The sequence below is a fragment of the Andrena cerasifolii genome, chromosome 12 (assembly GCF_050908995.1).
Source record: "Andrena cerasifolii isolate SP2316 chromosome 12, iyAndCera1_principal, whole genome shotgun sequence".
In the NCBI taxonomy this organism is placed as follows: domain Eukaryota; kingdom Metazoa; phylum Arthropoda; class Insecta; order Hymenoptera; family Andrenidae; genus Andrena; species Andrena cerasifolii.
The window spans coordinates 2,226,900-2,248,645 of record NC_135129.1 but is presented as its reverse complement, the minus strand read 5'-3'; the positions used below and the strand labels follow the sequence as shown (position 1 = coordinate 2,248,645).

Sequence of the window (21,746 nt, the reverse complement as noted above, 5' to 3'; positions counted from 1 at the left end):
CGTCCTCGTGCATTAGTGCGTCGACGTCTCCCCACCGCGCGCGCTATCAGCGGAGCTACCCCCCAGGGAAATAGGAACTCTCGAACCTGACACTTGGAAAAATGTACGTCCCGAGAAATTTGTATTAATGTCCGCCGTTTTAAGGGACCACTTAAGGAAATTGCAGATTTCGACGCAACACCTGAGTAAACTGGGCTACTTGTGCTGTACGCGAGGGGGAAAGGTGGAAGGGGATGTTAAGAGGTAGAGTTAGGAAGGCGATGAAGATAGGTTTAACGATACTGTTGCCTTCTTAGCAGTGTGTCTTCTTCATTGGTAGTCATACTTGTTGATTACTGGTCATTTTTCGTATTCGTATGGCAGCTTGAAGTGTGGTAAGGGTGGTTTAGGAAGGGGCATTGTAGGGAGTGGACGTGATGTGTTGTTAAGCATTAGAATCTGTGAGATATGTGCCTTGTTTAATTACACTCGATCGCACATTTGAGGGGTGGAATAGCTGTTAGAGGGTTTAAAGTTATATTTCCACAAATAAATTGGGAATGAATTAGTATCTATGAAAATCTGAGTTCCAGTAAACGTGAATTAAGGGGGGCGGCCTGCCTAGAACGGTCAGCTCCATATCAATACTACACAGTACGATATTACACATACAATTTAGAACAGTGATGAGCAACCCGCGGCCCGCGGGCCGCATTTGAACATTTGCGTATAGCTCTTGAACTGTACAAGATATCAGAATAAATTTTGCGCTAAAAAATAGGATACAATTATCCCTTTCTAATATAATTATAATTTGCGTGTGAGCAACTATTCTCGAGAATGACAATTTTAAAAAGTGATCGTCGTAATCGACTCGCTGAGACTAGACAACTAGAACAAGGTACACACCCTTTTCTAATCAGAAAGTTAATAGTTAGTAGTCTAATTAAAAAGATGAATAGTTCAAAGACCATTTACCCTCATACTTTTTTACGCAAAATGACGAGAGGATTTTACCGGTATAAAAAAATACACGTTTTCATTTACAAAGTGGTGCAACTGTAAAATGCACATGCATCGCTGCACTTGTGAAAAACATATGATCCTGAAAATGTAGTCCCCTTTGAACTCTGTTTCATCTTGTTTCCTTTAACATTTTTTTAAAATTGCAATCAGAAAAGTGGCACGACTTTTCTGATTGCAATTCTAGTTCACAATATCTGAGAAAGAGCAATATAAATGCGAAAGTGGACGGTTAATGTGCTGGAAACTCAGAACCAGATGAAAAAAACGTTCCTACCTAATAGAAACTTTAATATATAAAGCAGAATATAATTTTTTTTATAAAATCAGAATCTAAATTTCGGAGAAAGCCGAGTGGTAAAGCTAGTATAATTTACATGTGCAGATGCTGAGTGTTTGATGGAAGCAAAGGATCGACAAAGAAAATAAAACCACGAATACCTGGCGGTTCCGCCGAAATGTTAGAAACAAAAGGAGGAAGCTATCGTGAACGAACGCTTCGTGGGAAGATCCCGAGTCAAACCGGAGCTGCATAGTTTCTCGCGGATGTTGCATACGGTTAAACGAGCAATTCGCTATTTTACTGCGACCGAGGGGGTCAGGCAGGAGGGTGCGCGTTTCAAATGCAAATAAGAACACGCCCGAAGCATAAGGGGGCGAGCTTAGAGCTTCTCGGAGGCGGTCGCGAAGTTCCGAGCTCGATAAAGAGTCGCTAGCGTTTCGCAAACAGAAAGGGATAACGGGAAAGCGGTAGGAAAAGCGAGCAATCGAATTCACTCACAAGTTTCCGACGAGCTGAGGACCGTCTAAAAAGCTTCGAAACTAAAGACTGAATTAAAATATCGTGTCTCACGCGAGACTTTAATCTCGCGACACAATTATTTAATTATTTTCTTTTTTTTTATTATTTTGTCATTAATTTCATGACATTAGACTCTCAAGAGACAAGTTTCATGATATATTGTCAAAATTTTCATCCCTCTTATTTGCAATCATTAGTTGTTGCTGAAATTTTTGTCTCATGACAGAAAAGTCTCGTGTAAAATCTCATCGCGGATTCGGAGCTTTAAAATTTTCAATTATTTGTGAAATAACAGAAATTGTTTTACTATTATTTTGTCTGTTCCAAGAAAGTAGTTATAAAGTGGAGTGTATTTACTGAAAAGTTTATTCCATACACTTTTGCATAAATAAGGAACTTTTTCTTTTCGTGGAACCGGAAAAAAGTTCCAGTTAAACAGAGACATTTGTTCTGCTTTGGAAAAGTAAATGTTGTGGGAAGCAGATTTCCCGTGGTGGGGTATATAATACTAATTAAATAAATAATTCTAACTTTTATATATTACCTTAGAATATCTGGTAAAAAATACATGATTCTTCGGAACTTTTATTAATGAAATACAAAATAATTGTTAAAACTGAACCTTTGCAACAGAGTTAAAGTACAAAGTTAACATAAAACAGAAAAGAAATGATACAAAAGTTAAAAGTTCATTAAATAACTTTTATTTATAAAATTTAACAGTTTCGTTCGATCTCTGCCCGAAATAATTGTATACTAATATACTTAATACAGTGGTTCCTAACTTGTGGGTTGCGAAGTGATATCTGGGGGGTCGCCGCGGTTATTTTTTGTTGACGATTCGTAACACTTATTTATTTTAATATGATTACATTGCCATATTCTATTAATGATGCAACACTGATTCTTTATTTATGAAAAAAGAAAAAGCTATTAAATATATTAAATACCTTTAAGTATATTTAATATATATATATTAAGTTAATTAAATATATTAAATATCCTGAAGTATATTTTTAATATATGTATTAAGAATTAAGATAATTAAATGTTATTATTTAAATATTAAGAATATTATATAAATATTAATATAAATATCGAGAATATAATAAATATATAAATAATATAATAATAAATATATAAATATTAAGAATATAATTCTAACTTAATAATATTTACTTAAAGATATTTATAAAAATATATTTATAAAAATATCTTTAAGTAAATATTATTAAGTTAGAATTATATTCTGAAATACCTATGTTTAATGTGTAATAATCACATCGTTAACTATAAAATTTCCCAGATCTTTAATTCACATTTCTCCACATCGTTATTACATTCCACAAATGAACCGTAATTAAATCATAAAACCAGCTTCAGCGAAATTAGCCCCGTACAAAGTATCCCCATTATTATCCTAGCATTCACTATTCCATTTCCAAACAACTGAAAAAAAAATCCCCCGATAGCTACGGCCTCTCCAGTATCGTGCAATAATTATACGAGCGTCATTCCACAATTGTGACTCCTCATTAAATTCGAAAAGAGCGCCTTTCTCGAATTGAGAAATAGTGCACCCGCAGATGGTGGGTTGCCACGATCCCGTGGCCGCGAAATGTTCCAGTAATCCGAGAGTCGTTGTTACGTTAATTGCCAGCATTGATTAATAGACCGTAATTAGAAGTTAACGGAATGCGGGGCGCTCGTTGAGCTCGCGTTCACCTCAGATTCCTCTGTAGCAATTTCGCGGAGAGGATGAGAATTTGGAGGGGTTTTTTTCCTCCCACCCACTTTCACCCGCCACTGCCACCACCCCCTTCGTGGCCTGATTCAGCTCGCCTCGCCCGTTGGAAAAATAAAGGAATGCAAATTTAATTACAGCAGTACCCGGCACGTCGACAAGCACCGAGTACGTTTCACGAGCACGGCCCCATGACGTTTCGCGAATTTTAATTTAAATTAATCCCGCCCCGGCGTATTTCATCCGATCCGGTCACCGTTCGCTTTTGCAAGATCCACGCTGTCGCGTAACGTTGTTACGGGGCCCGTATTATCCGCGCAAAATGTTAAAGTAATTGACGTTAATTGAAGCCTCGCCGTACCCCCCTAAATGGACGAATTAGCTCCTGTTAGCGCGCTTTAGTTTTTCAGCCCCTACGCGGGGGCGTAATGCATCATTGATTCGCGCTTATTCCGTGCTGACACCGCGGAAGCGATTTGCCACTTGGAAATGCCGCTGAATCGTATTCTCTGTTGCGAGTGGAAAGTTGAATGATCCGTAACCCGTCGCGCGGGAAACTTTGTGCAAAGTGGAGGAGCGCCGATTACTTGGTGAATAGTTAGCAGATTTAGTTAGCGATAGTTTTGGAGCTTGTACGCTTTGGAATTTTAATCAGCGAATTACTTTTTCTGGAAGCTCAATTTAATCGACGATAGATAGCATGATCTTCTTACTATTTGCAATTTTGAGGAGTCGGTTATTCGACATATGTATTTGGATTAGACACAGATTTGTCCCCTTTGGGGACCACCACTTTACAAATAACTATACTGTAGTGATACTTCACATGCAAACATTATTCCACACTTTAAGAGATTGAGAAGTAAGTTTTTTAAGTCGGGAACGATTCATGGTGATTTATTGATGCATATGCAAATTAGGGCTGGGACTATTTGTCGAATTTTTCGGTACTCGAATATTCGAATACTTCAGTTGCTCAGTTATTTGGCGAATATATTTCGAATGTCCAAGTATACAAATACTATTCGAATATTTCAGTATTCGAATATTTCAGTATTTGAATATTTCAGTATTCGAATGTTTCAGTATTCGAATATTTCAGTATTCGAATATTTCAGTATTCGAATATTTCAGTATTCGAATATTTCAGTATTCGAATATTTCAGTATTCGAATATTTCAGTATTCGAATATTTCAGTATTCGAATATTTCAGTATTCGAATATTTCAGTATTCTAATATTTCAGTATGTGAATACTATTCGAATATTTCAGTATTTGAATGCTATTCGAATATTTCAGTATTTGAATGCTATTCGAATATTTCAGTATTCGAATGCTATTCGAATACTATTCGAATATTTCAGTACTTGAATGCTATTCGAATACTATTCGAATATTTCAGCATTCGAATAATAACATTCGAATACTCAAATATTCGAAGTTTATTCGTAGTATTCGAATACTAATAAAATATTCGAATATTAAATTATTCGAATAGTCCCAGCCCTAATGCAAATCACGAAAGACGAGTTAACTAATATTTAAAAATTGCGCCCGTTGCAAAACAATTCAAATATCTTTTAATTCTGACGTTACTTCCCTTCTATGTTGTTTTTTTTTCATTTTTAACATATATGGCTAGTAAACATGGCAGTAGAACAAAAATGCATCGGTTTTCTAATAATATTTTTAAAGTAAATTGTTTATTTAGTCATCGGCGAATTCTTCTGTCTTTAGTTTAATCTATCTATTCGTATCAGAAATAAAATTAACACATATTCATATGAGTAAGGCGAGGTAATTCCTTTTTTTTGTATTTTGTTACTACCCAGCTAGGGAGAATTTTCGATAAAAATGTGCTGATTAACAGGTTAAAGACAAATTGTATTTTTTATTATTATTACTATTATTATTCGTCTTTATTACTTAGTTAAATATACAAAGAACAGTAAGACACTCCTCACATTAATTAAAGGATCACCTCTAGGAACTCGAAAAATAGGGGCAAGTTCACATGGTCATAACTCCGGCAAAAATAGTCCTATCGATATTTTGAAAATATGGTTTGAAAGCGTGGAATCCCCACATTCAGCTGCTATTTTTTTAGATTTGATCTGTATTGCTTTTCGACAAAGTTATAACGATATAAATAGCACTTGGTGAATTTTAAAAAAAATTTCTTCAACTTACGAATTTTCCACGGGGAGTATGAAATTTTTTACACAAATTCCATTTACACCAGTCGAAAGCGGCTACTTTCCCGTGTAAGAGGAGAGTAATGAATTCCTTGTGCGATTTTTTTTGCCGAGTTATTCAACTTTGAAGCAAAAACCGTTTTTTTTATTTTAGTTACTTCTAGCATGCGAATGAATCATCGTAAAACGTTCATGAAAAAAGCAATAGAAACATCAGTCTTTCCTCTTTAAGACACATCTTTGAATTTTCAATTCGGTTAAAATTTCGGTTTACGATTTCCTTTCGAAAATAAGTTTAAAAATTGCACAAGCTCCATTTTTCCTTTACCTCGCTATATCTCAGCGAGGGATGGCTGGAACACCGACGTCTTAAGCTCATTTTGAAGCGGAGAGTCTCCCGATTCTTTTGAGTTCCACCGGAACGCGCTACGATAATTTTTTACCTGTAGCCTTTAAGTTTGAAGTTACAAATTCGGAAATATGCGCTCAAACGGAAGAATGAAGGCGATATCACATGATCTTCGGAATACACACGTGCCCCTCCATAACCGTTGCAGTATAAAAAAAGTGCCTAAGAGAAGAAGGAGGTAATCCAGCAGGGTACGCATGTGAAGTTCGCCTCGCTTTTTCACGAGCGTGAATTCACGCATCACGGGGGTATTATACGTGCCTTAACTCCAGCAGGAATGGATTAACCCTCTTTGACACGACCCTATATACGATCGTATTCCCAATGCAATTCCCCGTCTCATAAAAGAAAACGTCATCCATCACTGCTATCTCGGAACCATCCCGTTCTGTGTTTCGAGAAAAAGCTGACACTCACGACAGATGGATCTATGTTCAACGTAAGCCGATTTGATAGGGGGGAAAATAGTCGTATCCGTCTTTCTGCTTACGTACTGTGCCTTGCAGAGGTATACTGATTAACTAGAGGCTCGTTCAACAGCGTAAAGCGACATTTCCGAGAGTGCAAACCAGCAGAAGTGCTTTTTGTCACCTGTTGTAGGGTTGCACTTATTTCATCGTGTCTCTATGTAACTCACAAGGGAAGATCCCGAACCCGAAAATTCAAAAAATTCTGAAACTGTGAATATGTAAGGTATTTTCTCTTTATTACAACGCAATTTTTATTTGCTGTCCAAATCCACTCGAAGGGGATGAAATTAACCCCTGAAAATTCGGCTGTTTTCCGATTTTGTGTTATAACTCGCGAACTGTAAGCGATAGATAAAAAGTTTCAAGACAAAAGTTACTTCTTCTAATGAGATCTATCATTTGGTAAAAAAAATTATTTTACAGTTCACGAGTTATAACAGAAAATCGGAAAATAACCGGATTTTCAGGGGGCAATTTCATCCCCTTAGAGTGAATTTGGGGAGTAAAAAAATCGTGTAATATTAATATATTAATATATCCTCTAGAGTCTACATATCTCCAAAGTTTCATAATTTTCGTAATTTACTAACTTGAATTTATATAATGTTCGAATATCGAAAAAAATTATCTTGTTTCAAATTTATTTAAATTTAATCGAATGTCTATGAAGTCGCCACAACCTCTTCTGTTTTTTTTTTACAATAAGTACTGCAAGGTATTGTGAAAGTGAGAATGTTGAGAGAATTCCTGTCACTTTGGTGTTCTTCAAGATTCTTTGTGAGGGACACCTTAAGACAACTTAAGGATATTCTATGCCTGGTGAAATCTACCCTCAATTTAACACCGCTTCAAGGGCGTACAAGGAAGATCCCCTAAGTGCCAAAAACAAAGTTGAGAAAAATCGATTGAAGAAATGTAAAATGCAGTGGTCGTAAAATATGAATTCCAGCAGAAATGGACTTAATGGATGAAATTCCCTCCCCCCTCCCACCCCCACGGCATAGCGTAGAGATTGCGAAAAGAATTTCCAGCTGTAATTATCACACAGAGTGTTTTTAAAACGGATTTAGCGAGTACTTAGTAAGTAAACAGCGCTGACTAATTGTAATTTGTCAAGGGGAGGATGTAGGCACCGATTTTGATGAGCTTTGGCACGCTGGATCTATTTCGAAAATAAGTAAATAGGTGTCCGAGCGTTTCTACCAATAAAGCCTTAATAATAGAGATATTTACATGTAAATTATTAAAAATTTCATAGTGGCTATGGAGTTTTAATGGGTAAAAATATCACACTACGCTGGCATCCGCGGGAGATTCCTTCTGGAGGCGTCGGGGTGCCTTTTGGAGATGTCTCCAAGTTAAAAAAAACTTTATAAATTTTTTCTTATAAATTATTTTTATAATTTTTTTTTAACTTTTAGAAATCTTCAAAAGGCACCCCGACTCTTTCAGAGGGAAATCCCCGGGGGCGCCTCAGGGTAGTGTGGGATTTCTACCCCCTTAAACCCCACGGCCACTATGAAATTTTTAATAATTTCCATGTAAATATCTCTATTATTAAGCCAGCTATTTACTTATTTTCGACACAGATCCAGCGTGCCAAGGCTCATCAAAATCGGCGTCTACCGCATGGTGCCCTCCCCTTGACAGTAAAAAACACATTCTAACAAAACAGTTTCTAACCCCAACAGTGTTCATTTTTCGAGCCCTTCACACCCGTCCTAATTTTCCAAATACTTCCCGCACATTCACACTCCCTCTGCTGACATAAACAACATACCACGAACCAACGCGCACCGTTTCAATTTTATTGAAGAAGGCTTCACCCAAAACACGCGGAAAAATGTTTGAAAAACAGCGCAAGCGGTGTTCGTTTACATCGAGAGTGGCAGAATGTGCACGCCCAGCGTCGTTTCACCGTTCTTTTGTTAAACTCTACGAGGGCCCTCCACGAAACATTGCATCATTTCACCAACCCCTTGTGTGCCGTTCGAGTGAATGGAATTCCCAGCCGAAATATCGGAAACTGCAGCGTCGCGCAATCCACGCCGCGGTTAATTCCGTCGCGACAAGGTTTCTAAACGGATCTGCAGGGTTTTTCGGTAGATTCTTGGGGACGAGGAGCACCGTTGTGGAATGGTTTGAGATCGGGAATGCGCCGCGGCTGCGGTGAAGGAAAAGGGGTGGAGGACGGGGAAGGGATTCACTGTGAGGCACAGCCGGGTACCACTTAGCAGCTCGACAAACACGTCCCATGCTACGCTGCCGCTGAAAAAAAAGGCTGGAAAAGAGGGTGAAGAACTGGGTGCAGGAGAGCCGTGGAGCGTCTCCTGATTTTGCATTTTTCATTTAACCCCTGTCCCCTTTGGCTCGAGCGCATTGCCAACTGCGCGTGATTCACGGATGCAGCAGCGGCAGATCGCGAGCTGGCACAGAGGCGAACTATTCGCGACAGCGACGCGTAAACACAGCGTGCACCAGCGAGCGGTCAGTCTTTGTTCGGGAAAATCACTGTGCTCTGCGATTTTTACGCCTCGCGGCGGCAGGACGCACCCCCGTGCGTCGACGACACTTCAGAAGTGCCTACTTCGACTGGATTTCGGAGAGGACAGAAATTCCGGTCACTGTTTTGAGGAGGCAGGACGACGGGAGGTTTATTCGAAACTCTGCTTTGGCTGAGGGTGCCTTTGACGATAGGGGGAGCTAAAGGGTAGCACAACAAGCGTTAGAAATTAATGTATGCGAGTGTAGAGTGAATTTGAACAGTGGAAATGAGCAATGCACGTATTAGCAGCAAGTTTCTTACATTCCCCTCGAAATTAAAAGAACCCTTAACGAAATTAAGCTTGGAGGGATGTAGCAGGGTGGAGGGATTTAAGGGGTAATGACACTGTAGAGCACAGAAAGGCAGCCTGATTTTGAGAATTTTTTTATGCGAGTATAGTGAATGGAATACAAAATCTGTTTGAAGGCCTTTATTGTACATACCTTGAAGTATGAGTACAATTTTTTTTTTTAATATTTTTTATACAAACTGGCGGCGCCGCAGCTCAACAAAATAAGCGTTTTCTGAAAAACAGTGTTCCGTGGTCGGAAAGATTTCTCCTTCAATTTTTGGTCTAGAACAAAAAACGAACAATTTTCGAGTTCTATACAAGATTATTTAAAAAACTTTCGATTTTTTGTTCTAGGCCAAAAATTGAAGGAGAAATCTTCCCGAAGACAGGACACTGTTTTTCAGAAAAAGCTTCTTTTGTTGAGCTCTAGCGCCGCCAGTTTGTATTAAACAATTTTTTTAAAAATTGTGATCATCTATACTATTATATAAATAGAGAGCCGATTTTTATGTTCGCGCAAAACTCAAGATCTATTGAACCGATCTTCCTCAAATTTTAACACGTTATTTCTGCATACTCTAGGATGGACATAGACTATGTAACATGTCTCAGAAACGCGTTATTAACATGTAATTTATGCGTAAACATTTCAGGTGTACGGCTGTTTTGCAGACCACGTGACCCATGTATACGACAGTCTAATTCGCGCGCATGCGCATATTCGGCACGCGCGATACCTCGCCCGCAACAGTACCGCGATGTCACCACCAGATGGCAAAGCTTTACGCGCGCTTTCTCGCTAGAGAAGTGGATTACCGCGGACATATATGTTAGAATGATCGTATGGTTACAAATTGCTCTTGCAGTTTTGTCTGTACCCCGTGTGGATGTTATTATGCCCCGGGTGTGATCAAATTTGTCAAGATCATCCACACCTGCTGGACGTATGCAACACTAGCTTTGCTTGCTACTCAGCTTCACCCGAAATTTAGATTCTGATTTTATAAAAAAAATTGTTTTTTATTTATTTATTTTTTTTTGAAAATAGTCCACGTTCATCTGGATTAGGTAGGTATAATGAGCTGGGAGAAGTGAAACATAATCTGTTTGTTTGTCCGTCTTTCACGCCTAAACGGCTGAACGGATTTCAATGAAATTTTTAATACACATTACATTCGTCCTAGATCAGATTATAGGATATTTATAAATATCCTATCTAAAATAATAAATAATAATAATAATTCTCGGGTGAAACCGGGTAACGGGTGGCGTAGTGTAGACTAAAGCCCTCCAAACAGAATTCCTATTCCATTCACTATACTCGCATAAAAAATTCTCAGAACCAGGCTGCCTTTCCGGGCCCTACAGTGTCATTAGCCGTTAATGTAATGCAACGCGTGGAGTGGTTTCAGAGGAGGAAGAGAGAATTACCTCTGGGTAACTGTAACAAAACGATGAAGCTCATAACTGAGGTATAAAATTTCTATCACTGTGCGATAGTTCGGTTTCCGATATGAAGCCGACATAACAAGCGATTGAAAAGGCTTCCTTTTTACACGCCCCCGCCGAACACCGAGATCGCGTATTCACATCAGCGTCGTCGCCCTTCCTCTTATTTTCCTCCCGGCTTCCTGGTCGCGCGCCGCGGCGTTCTAGAGGCGAGAAAAAGGTATCAAAATTCAAACGCGACTAGCATAACGGGGACGATATCTCGACGCCGAAATGTCGGACATCGAATCCTTCCCCCCGCTGCGTTCATTTCTTTTTTCCCCTGGATATTTCTCGACGAGCTATTGATCATTCCGCGGACAAGGTGCGAGATTGAAAACGTGTCTGGCTGTGTTGGCGGGCAATTTACCGTCGCGACCTCGTCGCCGAGCTGAGAGCATCTTTTTGTTAATTTCGAGGGTACTGTCGCGCGTTTTACCGGGAGCGTGACCAGAAACCGAGACCAGCGGAGGAACTTCCTTCTAACGTAACTGCGTTATCGGGCTTTACTCACTCGCGTCTGACGTCTGATTTCTTGCTGACTAATACTACTTGTTGTGGTGCCATCGGGGATATAACGATGTCGCGGAGGCACGAGTGGAGAAAGTCGGTAGCAATTCGGAGTCCTGGCAATGACTGAACGTTTCGGGAACGTGTTTCATGTTTAGTATTGGTACTTTTTGGATATTAGTGTTTTAGGAAGCTGAGTTGTGGGTAATGAGTGGGGAGAACACGCATTTGGCGACTTATAGCGTTGGGGATAATATTTTCTGCAACAACTGAATGGTTTTGAGAGTTGTTAGTATATTCCCTGTGCAGGTAGGGTAGACCGGGGGCGATTGTAACAGGGAGGCGTTTGTAACACGTTAAATATCTCAAAACATATGACAGATATTAACACAAATTTTGGATATATGATGGAGAATGACATTTCGAATACACGCATCCATATCCTAGCTGTATAGACACGCAATAGACATGCATAATGAAGAAAATAACTTTTCGATACCTTTTCCTTACTGATTTAAAATTGTAATATAAATACTCCCTTTGCAGGTACGTGTTTCCTCTATTTTTTAATATTTAATCTAGCCATTTTTAAAGTAATACTGCTCGTTATCACTTTTAAGTGTCTCGTTAATAAAAATTTATAGTTAAGTTCAAAAACCTGGTCGGGGGCGATTGTAACATCGGCAGTGGGGGTCGGTTGTACCGCTTACAAATCTGCTCACAAATCAGCTTACAAATCTGCTCAAAATAAATTTCAAAAATGATATTCGTGTAACTTAAATACCAAATAAAAAGTACTGAAAGTTTCAAAAGGATTCATTAAGTCGTTTGCTTTTAATAAATCCCCAAAGATACCTTTCCTTTTCGGACCATTACAATGTTGCCCCTCCTTACTTAAGGGGGTATTCTACCCAAAAATTCGATTTTTTTTTGATTTTCTAATAGTTCAGGGTTTCGAAAATATGTCCCTAAAATGTTAAGGTTAAATTCGTAGAACTCCCAGAGTTATAGGGGCTTAAGGCCGCAGCGTGACACGTAATCGTTCCCTCGACTTTTGTACCTAAAGAGGCGATGACTACCAGCAGAGAAGAGAGAGCTGCCCAACATGATTTTTTGAAGCTGAGGAAGGTTTCCTCTACGGTCCTGATATAGCAGATTAGGGATAAGTTACAGAAATTAGTCGTTATCTACCGTAACTTCAGTCGTATAGGTCGTAATTGCATGAAAAACTTTAAACGCGTTATTCTCGAACCAATTTTTTTAAATCGGGCGCACATTTTTCTCAAAAACTACTGGACCGGTTGAGCTAAAATTTTACACACATTCAAAGTGAATGTGTACCTGTAGCCTGAACTAGAATTATATCAATAGTTTTAATACAACCTCCCCCACACCTTGTTTTAGCTCAAGAAAAGTCGAAAAAATCAAATATAAATTTTTAAACAGCTACGATTTCTGTAGCAATGTTCGGAATTGGTTACATCTAGTTCGGGCGATAACTACACTCATATAGATTAAAAAAATCTTTGGTACTTTCGTTTCAGATGACTAGGACGTCCGCAATTCGTGCGCCCGATGGGGCCGGTTTTTGATGATAGGACCTACGCTTAGGCGTGTAACTTGTACAAATTTCAATATAATGCATTCCAAAAATTTGTGTCGCTAGTTCAAACACTGCTAAATATGTGTGCAAAACCCCTGCCCTGTAGGTGCGATAGGTTTTCCAGAATTAATTTCCAAACATCACCTTCAAAAAACGAGTGTCTAGACTTGAATACCCCTTGAACCAGAAAATGCAGTTTTCTTTCGTAGTGTTGTTCCTTAACTACACTTGTGGAGAACTAATTTTCAACTACCCTGGGAGCAAGCACCCCGAATTACGAGCCAAGAAACTAGGGTTCGAATCCGTGCAAGGGGTGGTATTTATTTGTTTTCTCCTTACATTTTCGTCATTGCGCGTATTGTGACTAATAAAAATCCCACAATTTTCAGTTTAATATCTCGATAAAAAATTTAAATTTAATATAAATTTATACGTAGACAGTACATTTTCTCGTATCATTAAACAGGACTCACCCTGTGTACTGAAATATTTCAACGACAACGATTTGTATTCCCACAGACGCATTTACCGAATCATTGCTTTCTAAACGAAACAACGCGCTCTCGAGTGAATGATTCATAAGCAAGCGACACGACGCTGCATAAATCCTGCTCGTCGAACTCGAACGGCCGCGATCCACAGTCCTCGTGGTACTAATTGCGAGCCATCTATTTAATTGCGTTAATTTCGGTGTCACCGCGACCATCGCATTTGCGTTTACCTGCCACGCGATTGTGCTCGCTAATTGTGGGCCTTCGGTTCCGCTGTTCCGGTCTTCCTTTCATTATTATCGTTTCGCAGGGTCTGCGAAATTTCTGCGAGCCCCTGAAACGCCCGCGAGCAACAACGGCAGGTGAAAAATGGCAGCAGTGGTCGACGCGAAAGGAGGGTCTGTGGAACGGGTGCAACGAAAATTCACAGGCACACCAGCCGGTGCTTTATTCCATTTCCACGGAAAATCAGTCGAGGTATCGATGAGAGAGAGAGAGGGCGGGGGCGCAGCCGAGGTACCGTTTAATTGAATCAATAACAAAGGGACAAATAAACTGCGCGATTCCCAGCGAATGAAGCTCCGTTTCGCCGCTTCCTCCCGGAGCTAATTACGACTCTGATAATTGGACCGAATTTTAGAAGCGACTTCCTTGAATTCGTATGCCCCGCTCAAATGTGGACTAATTCAATTTTTAACGACTGTAGACGCAACTCCTTTGATGGCCTGTGCTTGCTGTAATTTAAATCGAGGGAGCGTAGGTATTTAATGATGGTATTTGTTATAAATGAAATTCGGCTTTGTCTGACATTATTGGTGTCAAAATTGGGAAGTACAGTGACTCGCATTAATATTCGGACACTTTTTAAAATCGCATAACTTTTTTAGAACTGGTCCAAACGACTTGAGTTTTTTTGGGAAGCTAGAAGGATTAGTTTGCTAAATGACGTATTTGGTCGTTTTGAAAAAAAATGTATTTGGTCGGAATAGCGAAAAGAATAGTAAAGGTCGATTTTTAAACTTTTTTTTTGTGAGCTTGTAAAGAAAATTCAAAAAAACCGTTTGTAGATTGCAGTAAGTTGTATACGTGCCTAAAATTTCAAAATCGGTTAACGTTGCTCCGAGCTACAAACGTTTAAAGATCGCAGAATAAGGTCGAGAATCGCGAAAATTCCCGAAATCAGCGATTCTACTATTCATTTCGCTATTCCAACCAAATACATTTTTTTTTCAAAACGACGAAACGCGTCAGTTAGCAAACTAATCCTTCTAGCTTCTCAAAAAAAACTCAAGTTGTTTGGATCAATTCTAAAAAAGTTATGCGATTTTAAAAAGTGTCCGAATATTAATGCGAGTCACTGTAAATTCAAATTATACAAGCAAGGATACTTAAATGTCAGAGCAGCTGAGTCTAAGTATCCTAAATTTAAGGTCACGTTACGATTATATTGTGATAAAAGTATGCGGTTTCATAAAAGAAGAAACATAATGAATTCGACAATTTTGAATAGCCAGAAACTTGGTTGACAAAAGATTATTTAATGTTTAATTTATATACGGGATAAAGTCACCATAGTGTACCAGAGAAAACAGAGAAAAATACAAAAATAACAATGTAGCGTACACTTACCATCTGCGTTTTAAAAATATTTAAATCGTGCTTACAATCACAGTTTAAGACTTCTTCCTCGAAGCTGGATAATAAACTCGTAAGGTCGACAGACGTCGCAGCACTCCGACCTTTTAGCCGTTGTAAATTTCAAGCTTTACCCCTTATTAACGAAATTTCTTTGCAGTCACCGAATGTCCCCAAGGCCTAAGGACTTTATGGGTTTATTACCCGCGCGTGCCCCGGAAACCTCCCGCTGACCGTGAAGAAGCAAAGGCGAGCTTTTTAGGATCTTTCGATCTGGAGTGTTTTTTTTTTTTAAATGTGTTTATTTTGCCATAAAGAATACGTAACAGTTTTTTTTTTATAAATGCTTACTAGGTATAAACACAGCCGAATTGGCACCTCGTTTCAATAACAATATATTCTAGGTATCAGTCTCTAACGAGCGCTCGTACTTAAGGGGTTATACCTAGTCAGGCGGCCGAAAAGAGGCGAATATTTGTGAATTTTTTTTGAAGAAGCGGATGCGTATATTTTTATAAAACTTTTTGCGTTTAAAAGAGCAACATTTAAAGAACATTTGGTAATTTTTTCGTAGTAAAATATTTAAGTTTATAATAAAATAACAAGCGACATCCAAGAAGCCTTTTTAAAAATTTGGTTTTGCGGTGAGCACTGCCATTCGGAACCAGATTATCTAAAATCAAAAAACAAAAAAGATTTCGTTAGTGTATTAATGTATCTTTAGGTTGACGGTGAGAATTTCCCGAAATATTAAGTTAAAACAAAATGGCGGTTATTTAAAGTTGAAATCCTGATTTTTTTGTGCAAAAATCACGCGAAAGAAATCATGATTTCAACTTTAAATAGCCACCATTTTGTTTTAAATTAATATTTCGGGAAATTCTCACCGTCAACCTGAAGATACATTAATACACTAACGAAATCTTTTTTGCTTTTTGATTTTAGATAATCTGGTTCCGAATGGCAGTGCTCACCGCAAAAGCAAATTTTTAAAAAGGCTTCTTGGATGTCGGTTGTTACTTTATTATAAACGTAAATATTTTTCTACGAAAAAATTACCAAATGTTCTTTAAATGTTGCTCTTTTAAGTGTAACAGGTTTTGTAAGAATATATTCTTCCGCTTCTTCAAAAAAAATTCCCAAATATTCGCCTCTTTTCGGCCGAGACAATCGAGAAACGAAATAAAAAAAATCGACTTTTAGACCGGAACCTCCCCTTAAAGGAATAGGTTGACCCCGTGAAAAAATCTAGTGAATCGCCAAAAGCGTTTGCAGCATTGCAAATGCGATTTACGGGGTCAGAGGAGCCAAGATTCTATCTGTATAGCGATGGATAAAAGGATTGCCCCAACCGCAGACATTTCGTAGGGGCAGAACAATTAATTAACTGTAGGGGTTGAGGACATTTCGTTATTCCATTGATCGACTTGAAAACGAAAAGAGAGTCAAGGCGTTAAGGTCGTTATATTCGTTGTTTAAACAATGTTGAATAATAAAATCGTTAGAGTATGATAACGTACTGCATTATTTTCATAAATGTAATATAGTCAAATATTAATTATGTGCTTTTTCACGCGTGTCCAGGTGGAATCTAAATGTTTGCAGAATATGACATCTTTACGTCGTGTAGTTTAGAAAAAAAAGCGTAGTGATAATTTATGATATGTCAAACTTTTTGTTACTCTAATGTGATACGTCATTTGACTCAAGGAAAAGAAAAAACAGTTGGTATTATTAATTTCCTTACTTAAATAAGTTACTATTTCGATGTTCCGTTAATATTTTGATAAAAATTTCTTAATAATATTGACTAAGCCACTGAATAATTTGATTTCTCAATAAATCACTACAAAATTGAATAATTTGAATTCTTAATAAATGACTAATAAAAATTAGTAATAAAGAATGATTTTAGAAATTACCGTTGTCATCTGTCATCTTTTTTTATCAAAAATAAGTGTCAATATTTTTCAACTGCAGATATATAAATATTCATGAAAGAGAAAGATGGTAAAATCTGATATATATCAGAGAACACTCATAAAAATTAAAAAAAATTGGGTAAATTTAAGAACTGACTGCACTTAAATTAACAACTATTTTTTGCAAAAATTGCTAAAACAAATTGTAGTTCTTAGAAACATTGCGATTTTTCACAGCTGAAAAAACTTTAAAAGTGCTATACTGTAAAATCAGGAAGCCTGTACATATCAGGTTTTGTCATCTGGCCACAGAATTATTCAACAAGTTTGGGATTCTCACCTGTGCATCTGCAAGGATGCGTCGCATCAAGGCCAAGGTGGGGTTCGTTGTGAGATCATCCTGAAGGGCAAGTGCTTCGCCTTCCTTGTTCAAGCGGTTTAATGTATTGAGGGCTGAAACAAACGATGGCAATGCAATGAAATTAATAAAAAACAGAAACACGAATCTTATTATCTGGATGACTACACATATACAAGTGCTTGCTGCGTTAGCTAATGATATTTACAGCTTCTTCATCTTATACACCATATTCCAAGAATTATGCAGATCACCAAGTGTTACGATTAGCCACAGAAAACAACAGCAATAAAGTAGAAGCAGATGAATCCTTACACCTCTCTAACCAATCACCCCTAATCATGATTCACAAGAGAATCCACTCTGCTAATTTCCTACAATAAAATTCCATTCCTCGTGTACAAACCTCTCTACTCACAACAGACAGGAATTTTATTCCAATGGGACACATACAAAACGTTAAATCACAAACTGAGGAGTTGAAATCGTAAACGATGAAAGTACCAAAGAAAGGAATTAATTATTTTTTTTAGTGAAAAAGATGTAACTTCCATACTGAATAGAGGTGGTAGGCGCTGTAAGTGCCATAACAATTTATTGTAGTTTCTAAAAAAAACTGACAAGAGAACACATCAAATTTCATGAGACTCCGCAGCTTTGCAGAACAATGAACAATATTTAACACGTATTTTGTGTTACATCAGCAATCGTCCATGTGGAAGGGGTGAGAACAGCCCTTAAAGTCAGGAATCGGAGTCGTATCATCTGAAATTTTCTAGAAATTAAGTAGATGGCTAGATTCGTCTTTAAAAAAATTTATTCTACCCCTAATAGTTCTCGAGACAATCCAGAAAATATCTTTTCGACCCCCAATTTTCAGGGTTGTTTTCACTCCTGCCACATGGAGAATTGAGGGCTCGGATGCAATAAGGGGACTAGCGCTCGAAAATGCGAAAAAGTACTGTCCAAACGCTAAGAAAAATTGGAAAATTAAATGTTGTTAAATTTTATTTTAAAAAATATAGTGCTGTAAAGCTCGCCATGGCACATATTTTTTCTATTTGCAGTTTTTTTATCGAATCATTAGTACCCGTGATAAAAATTATAAACAAAAAAATTTCTTCGACCAAAATCATTATTTCTTTAAACATAAATTGCGATAACTCGAGTAAATATTAAGGGATCCTTATGAGAATTCAAACATAAAACTCAGAAAACTCTAGCGAAGCCGTAAAATGTATGCAAAAAACGCTTATGTTAAAAAATGTAATAATATTTCATTAAAAAGTAATACTGGACATAAATCATGTTTTTCAACGTTCGCCGTTAAAAAGTATCGAGGCAATTTTGAGGTACATATAACTTGCAGCGACAAAGTTTTTCCTTAATATACAAGGAAGATTTTCACCAATTTTCACACTGATTAATAAATAATTGTAGAAGATACGACGATATATATAAATCTCGCGCGCCACCAATAAGTCAACAGCCGCGTATAATGCGCTACTTAGCAGTTTTAGCACTCGCGTTGACAATCGGCTCATATCTTCTACAATTATTTATTAATCAATGTGAAAATTGGTGAAAATCTTCCTAGTATATTAAGGAAAAACTTTGTCGCTGCAAGTTATACGTACCTCAAAATTGCCTCGATACTTTTTAACGGCGAACGTTGAAAAACATGGGTTATATCCAGTATTACTTTTTAATTAAATATTTTATTATTATAGTTTTATGTTTCAAGTCTCATAACGACCCCTTAATATTTACTCGAGTTATCGCAATTTATGTTTAAAGAAATAATGATTTTGGACGATGAAAAATTTGTTGTTTATAATTTTTAGCTCGAATACTAACGATTCAAAAAACAAACTGTAAATAGAAAAAATGTGTGTCGTGACGAGCTTTACAACACTATATTTTTAAAAATACAGTTTAACAACATTTAATTTTCCAATATTTCTTGGCGTTTGGACAATTATTTTTCGCCTTTTCGAGCGCTAGTCCCCTTATTGCATCCGAGCCCTCAATTGTCCATAACCTTCCGGTACTCACGCGGGTGCACGGAGTGCACGGAGTTCAGTTTTTGGCTGAAAAAACCGTTTTACCGTGATCTATTGTACCCAGCACCCCTATGTATTCTTCCAGCGGACATTTTTGCATAATGCCACATACTTGTCAGGTTCAAATTCAGTTTGCAAGTGTCTCTGATTGAACGAAAACGAAAGTATGCCGCGTATCCTGCCGGCGAGCGCGCTCGTGTACTCACAAGTTTCCCAGTTGTACGCCTCCGATTGCTTTGATTTTTGGATATGTTTTAGAGGACCGAAAAATAAGATATACGTATTTTTTTTATTTTGGCCTGTTTGCATGTTTAGGGGGTGAAACCACCCCTCAATGGTTTTCCAGTTATCCGCCTCCGATTGCTTTGATTTTTGGATATGTTTTAGAGGGCCGAAAAATAACATATACGTGTTTTTTTATTTTCGCCTGTTGTCATGTTTAGGGGGTGAAACCACCCCCCAAAGGTTTTCAGGTGTTCGCCTTCGATTGCTTTGGTTTTTGGATATGTTTTATAGAACAGAAAAATAAGATATACGTGTTTTTTTATTTTGGCCTGTTGTCATGTTTAGGGGTGAAACCACCCCTCAAAGTTACATGATTTTCAGGTGTTCGTCTACGATGGCTCTGATTTTTCGATATATTTTAGAGGAAATAAGAAATAAGAAACAGGTATCTTTTTATTTAGGCCTGTTTGCATGTTTAGGGGGTTAAAGCTTCCCCAAGGTATAACATTTTTAGGTGATCATCTCCGATTGTTTTGGTTGTTGGATATGTTTGTCCATATGAAATTTGACTCAACAAAATTTTGTACCCCTTATGAATTTTGAGGGGTGGTTTCACCCCCTAAATATGAAAACGGGCCGCTCTAAAGAAACACGTGTATCTTATTTTTCGATTCCATAAAACATATCCAAAAACCAGTACAATCGGAGGCGGAGAACTGGAAAACCATTGAGGGGTGGTTTCACCCCCTAAACATGCAAACAGGCCAAAATAAAAAAATACGTATATGTTATTTTCCGGCCCTCTAAAACATATCCAAAAATCAAAGCAATCGGAGGCGGATAACTGGAAAACCATTGAGGGGTGGTTTCACCCCCTAAACATGCAAACAGGCCAAAATAAAAAGACACGTATATCTTATTTTTCGGTCCTCCAAAACATATAAAAAAACCAAAGCAATTGGAGGCGTACTTGTGAGTACACGGGCGCGGTCGCTGGCAAGATACGCGGTATACTTTCGTTTTCATTCAATCAGAAACACTTCCAAACTGTATTTGAACGTGACAAGTACGTAGCATTATGCAAAAATGTCCGCTGGAAGAATACATAGGGGTGCTGGGTACACTACTGGTTTTTTCAACTAAAAAGGCTGCCGGCAGGTTAATAATACGTGACCGTGCACTCAGTGCACGACGCGAGTGCTCGTGTTACAAAAATAGGCGCGAGTACCGGAAGGATAAAGAAAATAAGTGTAAAATATTTTTCATTATTTTACAAATCTGCAGAGTCTCATAAAAATCGCCGTGAGTTCGGTATGTTCCCTTGTGAGTCCATAAGTACCAAAATCTCTGTCGTTGAAAAGAAAATACCAAAGGTGTTGACGCTCTAACATCATTTACCATTTCACCTGATCATTTCACCCCGCAACACCCTCACCCAGCAGCACGACACATGGACAGCAAGGGAAGCAGCCCCAATTTCCCCACAGACCAAACCCGTAAGTAGAATTAACGTTGTTAGGCGCGACACCGCCACAGGTCGACTCACGGATCGTGATTCAGCAGACCAGGCACGTCCTCTCATTAACCGAGCGCATCTGGTGAAATCGGTATCCAGGAAATATCAGGGGATGCAACGCCGCTGAGCGGGTGCGGGCGCTCTTAGCCGAGGCTGAGGGGTAGGGTCGAGGAACCATGGGATTCCAAGGTTCGTGCTGGCAAGATGGCCGCCTCCTGACTCGTTCATCTCGCGTTACCTTCGCCGAGTCGTTGCCAGCGATGGGGATAATTGAATTCTCGGAGCACGGTGTTCGTGGCGCGAAGGTGGAAAGGCCCGAGGGGTGGCGAACTGCTATCGACAAGTTCGTGAGAGGAGCTCGTTTCGGGCACAGGCCAGAGGAGACGGGCTCGCGCCCCGTCCTCCTTCTTCCCCGTGATATATCGCGTCGGACTTTCGAGTGGGCTTTGATGTAGAGCGCGCGAGAAACTTCGGG

The 21,746-nt window shown here is 38.4% G+C and overlaps 1 protein-coding gene across 13 annotated transcripts in view; it reads right to left on the bottom strand.

The window, feature by feature from the left end:
- Liprin-gamma (liprin protein kazrin) overlaps positions 1-21,746 on the bottom strand; it is a 280,018-nt gene that overhangs the window by 63,625 nt on the left and 194,647 nt on the right. For all 13 annotated transcript variants that reach the window (XM_076824643.1, XM_076824655.1, XM_076824647.1 and 10 more), the window contains one exon: positions 17,450-17,562. In XM_076824643.1, coding sequence (XP_076680758.1) covers positions 17,450-17,562 — 113 coding nt within the window. The remainder of the gene's footprint in view (positions 1-17,449; positions 17,563-21,746) is intronic.